This window comes from Batrachochytrium dendrobatidis (assembly GCF_000203795.2).
Source record: "Batrachochytrium dendrobatidis JAM81 unplaced genomic scaffold BATDEscaffold_12, whole genome shotgun sequence".
Classification (NCBI taxonomy): Eukaryota; Fungi; Chytridiomycota; class Chytridiomycetes; order Rhizophydiales; genus Batrachochytrium; species Batrachochytrium dendrobatidis.
The window spans coordinates 144,211-149,588 of NW_006281110.1; the positions used below are offsets into that span (position 1 = coordinate 144,211).

Consider the following 5,378-nt stretch of genomic DNA (forward strand, 5'->3'; position numbering starts at 1 on the left):
CTGACAGTCTTCCATTCTACTTTCCCGAATCCACGTACCAGCACATTCCTTATGAACATTCATCCAGCCTCATGGCTCCATCCAGTGCTGATCCAGTCAAGACTGGTGTCGCGTATCTCTGTGACAAACTCAATCTCACACCTAACGAGTTCAAGGTTGACAGTAACTTTACGGACAGTGCTGGCATAACTCACGTATATGGTGCACATCTAGTTAATGGCGTATCTGTAGCCAATCATCAAGCTGCAGTCCATATCCAAGACGGCCAGATCATCTCATATTCGACTTCGTTTGGTACTGAAAGCCATTTTGCCAAAAGTGAGCTTTCAGTCGCAGAACCCAAAGCCAAACTGACGTTTGAACAGGTTGCTGATACTGTATCCAAAGCCAAGGGTCTGCCAGTTTACTCTGAGTTTAAACATGGGTTCGAGTATGTTCAACAAGAAGATGGCACGCTTGTGTATGCTTACAAATTCCAGCTTCGCGACAAAGGTGTTAATTTCTGGATCCAAGTTTGGGCAGATACCAACACTGGTACGGTATTTCGTGTTCAGATATTAATTTTTATGGAATCGGCACTAATCTGAATGTAAATGGATTGATATTAGGCAAACTGGTCCAGGCTGTTGACTTTGCTCATCATGCAACATACAAGGCTATCAAAGTCCCTGGTCTCAGTCCCAAGGATGGTGGTTTCACCAACATCAAAGATCCAGAATACAAACCATCGTCGCCTAATGGATGGACTGACGGAACTACCACTGAGGGTAACAACGCCGATGTTCTTGATTTAAGACCAAGAACACCAGTTCCTGGAGCCGGTGTTGACGGTGTATTCGACACCAGCTTTGATCCCAAGACTGACATTGACAATAAGGAGAACTTACAAGCAACAGCTGTCAATCTGTTTTATCTTGCTAACCTCATGCACGATATCACATACCAGTATGGTTTCAACGAGGCAGCTGGTAATTTCCAAAAGGACAACTTTGGAAAAGGTGGTGAGGGTAACGATGCAGTTAGTATCAGTGTCCTGGATGATTCAGATGACGGAAATGCCGATTTCTATACTCCAGCCGATGGTCAGCCGGGCGAAATGAGAATGTTCCGATTCACTTCTGCCAAACCCAACCGCAGTCCAGGTCTGGACAATCAAGTTCCTTTGCACGAATATGGACACGGTATTTCAACTCGATTGACTGGTGGACCTGCGGCAGTTGGATGCTTGTTGAAAGGTCAAGCTGATGGTATGGGTGAAGGCTGGTCCGATATATTTGCCATGATCGTAACCGCAAAAAAAACACACAAAGCCACCACTCCAATTAGCTTTGCTGCCTATTCCGAGAATTCGCCCAGTGGTTTTCGCTCGCATCCTTACACCACTGACATGAAAGTCAATCCTCTGACGTATGCCGATATTAAAGAGCGTGAAGAAGTTCATGATATGGGTGAATTGTGGGCAGCCATGCTTTGGGAAGTCTACTGGAACTTGGTCACCAAGAACGGATTCTCCACCAATCTCTACGATGCCAAGGGCAAAGCTGGTAACATTATTACTATGCAGAATATGATTGGTGGTATGATGCTTCAGCCATGCAAGCCCACTTTCCTTAGTGCTCGTGATGCCTTTATTGCATCTGATGTTGCTCGCTACAAGGGTGCCAACAAGTGCGAGATCTGGAAAGGATTCGCCAAACGTGGTCTGGGAGTCAAGGCTGCTAGCGGTAAAAATGATTTCACTGTTCCTGATGAATGCAGTGATGATGCCTGAATTGTTAGTATTCAAATTGATACATACTAGTGATTCTGGATGTATCTCTAAATGAATCCATGGCCATTTATTTCAACTACATTGGAAAAAGTTGCGATCAAAACTAGATGTTCAAGTCTAGTAATTGTTTCCACATTTTATTGAATGAAGGTATATTGTAACAATGTATAAACAATTTATATTGGTAATGGTTATTTGGTGTGTATGGCTTTGTGACAAGTAATGCCATTAGTTTAAACTCGAATGAACACGGCACACTTGCATGGAGTTATCTATGCTTTGATATTCGAGTTTATTCAGCAAATAAATCCATTCAATAATATCAAGTAAAGGCTTGAATGAAATACATTTAGATCCATCAACCCAGAATATGCTGTTTTTACAAGACATTGACTAGTAATACAATATGTTCACCATTGGGTAGAGTTGTACCAATCAAAACAAGTATAGGCTGCATTATCACAATTACTGATGATCGATCTCAGAATTCTGTTTAAACATATCAATCAATGGCAATGACTGTTGAAAAGGCTAGCATGGATGACAAGTGCAAAGTAACTGATTGAGTCGAAAGTATCAATTACACAATCTACCTGCACAATATTCAACTATTATCGACATGATTGGAGTATTGAACATCAAGTTTGATATGCGGTGTCATGGAATCATCTGGTTGTCCATATGATTGTCAATCACCAAACGTGTAGTTGTCAATGTTCAGATCCAACATAAAACAGATGACCATTGGTGATGAGAATATCATGCAGTATTGATTTACAAGTGCTGACACCAAACCACAATGCATTTGACAAACACATCTAACGAATATTACCGTATAATTGGTTTCAATCAACATCTACGGCCATACACACAAGAAAATACCGGATCCCGTTCGATCTCCGAAGTCAAGCCTGTGATGGCTCAGTCAGTACTGTGGTGGGGGACCACACGGGAATACTGAGTGCTGTAGTTTTTGCTAAATTAACAATCTGATCTCGTTTTGGTTGTTTTGGATCAAATCTCAGCTTGAATCTTTATGGTCGTCAACAATCAGTATACACGACTGATTCAAATCGAGTTGACTAGGCAAGATATACTCCATGTTGTAATCATTCAATCAATCTTGTTTATATCAGCTGTATCCAATGCACTAACTCGATTGTTGTATAGTGGCATAATACTGCATATCGCCGCTCAGAGCTGGCAATAAATAGCGCCGACTTTGATACCAAGAACGTTGACAGTCTGATTTACAAAATGACAAATCAGACCTTGTTTTTGAACTCTGGTATAAATCTCGGTAAACTCTTGTGTATCAAATTGGATTGACATGGTTTCTGTATAATTCATTGCAATTACCAAGTGTTCCAAGTCGCTCTGCAATCTGCAAAATAACTCATGTCCTGTAAAATATGAATCGAGTAACTTTTAACTTTGGATGCTAGTAAAGTGATTATGACTTGTTGGCTCAATTGAAACTAGGTTTAATGGACATGCTGCTGCTCATTGGATTTCTGTTGGGTTGAGATGACAGCAGTATCGATTATAATTCAACACACATTGCAATTGAATCACATTCGATGCACTTTGATCCAGTTAACCATACAAGGCATATGCATGCCAGTTTCAACACATCTTCATCAACTAAAGCGAAAAATGGGTTTGATTTGGCGATACAAACAGTAATATCATCAATAAACACACCACTAATGGCATATAGTTGCTGATGCATAACTGTCGAGTTTAAATCGCATCCAAATGTCAACTTCACGTAGCTCACCAATCTTACTCGGAAACTCGAGTCAAATCAATAAAACTCATCGAGTCTTGAAAACTAACATTGCAAACTAGGTTTAATTATAATAAACTCGTGTATTCCAAGACTGCAGTTAAACCTATACCGAATGTGTCTGTTGATATATTGCTGCTGTAATCAACGAATGAACAGTAAGCCCAAACACCAAACAAGCGCCTAATCCAGCAACCCATTGTGGTCGCATGATGTTAGTCAACCATCTAGGCATTGCTTTGAATGGCTTAACCATGGCTAAAGTATCCATTTGAATCGCTTCATCCCGACTGTATTCGTCGTCAAAAACATCCATCAATTCACCATTGCCATAATGCAAACCACCAAGATACTCGGAATTGCCATTGTCAATATTTGCCATATTACCACCAATCTTACTTTGGCGACTACTCGTTTCGTTGCTGCTTACACTGACTCGTTTTGATCTGATTATATGTGCATTTTGATTTGGATTCAGCAATCCACCAGCAGTCAAATGCGATTTCTTCAAACTCGATCGGCTCATATCCATCGTCAATCCCAGAGTGCTATTCATCATGCTCAAAGTTCCTTTTGGATTGATATCCACCACATCTGAAATCATGTTTGAACTGCTTGTTTGACCAGTTGTCAAATCGGATAAACTGGACTTGGATTGGTTCAATGAGCTATGGGAAGCAATAGCTGCACGATACGATGCAGACAGTTTCCCAACATTCACATCTAGCGTGCTACGAATTGCTTTGATGGAATGGCGAGATGTAAGGGATAGGTTGCCAATTGATTTTGTTTTAGAATGAACAGAGTGAGATGGTTTGAATGGATTGCGAATGACTATCCGATCAAGATCTGCATGTGGGAGATGATAAATGTAATCAAAATCATCCTCATCATCACGGTACATTTTTTTGATTCCAACTGTAATGTCCAAAAACTCAATCTAAGAGTGTTTTGTGTAATAGTTGGCTCATGACTGCAAATATATCGTGTATGTTGCAACTACTCACATCGTCCATGATCGACTGATTCATAACTAGTACCATATATCACAAGCCAGTAGATTAGCATTGTTGACCAAATACGACTGACACCAACTCGCTCATACTGCAATACAATTTGTGCTTGAATACTACCTAGACTGCGCTTTGAAAGCATCATCATGATTAGAAATGGTACAATATAATTGCACAATGCCTGAAACGTCAAGTTTGTCCAAAATCGAAAATGAGCAACTCCAATGCCTGACTGCAGCAATACACAATGGCACAATGACACCCCAAAACCGAGCCCATGCTAGTGTTTAATATTGAACATGATTACATTCGATTGATAGTTTAGCGTAAAATCAATTTCAAGACTGTAGTCCAATGACAGGATCACTCAGATTTGGATATTTGACGATACATTTACAAATCCAACAATTGACTGATCAGTAATGATTGATATTGCAATGATGGTTTGCAACTCGGTAACAATTGAGTTGTATTGACCAACATTCCAAATGGAATCTAAACATGTGTGGATACACGATCTGACAGGTTTTGAGTGGTTATTTAATGGTTGTGTAATCAGGTCAGTCGTGTATACGAGTCTGATATGGTCGTGTCAAGTCGAGACAATGGTCGCATTACAATCAAACTTCATCTGAATATTGAACATTGAATATTGCAATGTCAAGTAAAAGACTTAGACCCGAGTCTCTATGACAATGGTGTACTGCATTGAACAGTAGGATTGTCACTCAACCATTCACTGATACAAGTGAATACATGTCATATCAGTACAATTTGACAGGTGTAATTTCCTACAAAAATGCTT

General features: G+C 40.1%; 2 protein-coding genes across 2 annotated transcripts; one reads left to right on the top strand and one right to left on the bottom strand.

The window, feature by feature from the left end:
• Window positions 1-431: 431 nt before the first annotated feature.
• BATDEDRAFT_1639 (uncharacterized protein) lies at window positions 432-1,717 on the top strand (the record flags this gene model as incomplete). Its single annotated transcript, XM_006681244.1, has 2 exons — window positions 432-534; window positions 609-1,717. Coding segments are annotated over 2 exons (1,212 nt in total), but the record flags the coding sequence as incomplete, so codon positions are not given.
• Window positions 1,718-3,666: 1,949 nt separating this feature from the next.
• Window positions 3,667-4,721, bottom strand: BATDEDRAFT_27097 (uncharacterized protein; the record flags this gene model as incomplete). The annotated part of the gene is made up of 2 exons (XM_006681314.1): window positions 3,667-4,478; window positions 4,601-4,721. 2 exons carry the CDS (start codon window positions 4,719-4,721, stop codon window positions 3,667-3,669), a joined length of 933 nt encoding a protein of 310 aa, XP_006681377.1.
• Between the last annotated feature and the right edge of the window lie 657 nt (window positions 4,722-5,378).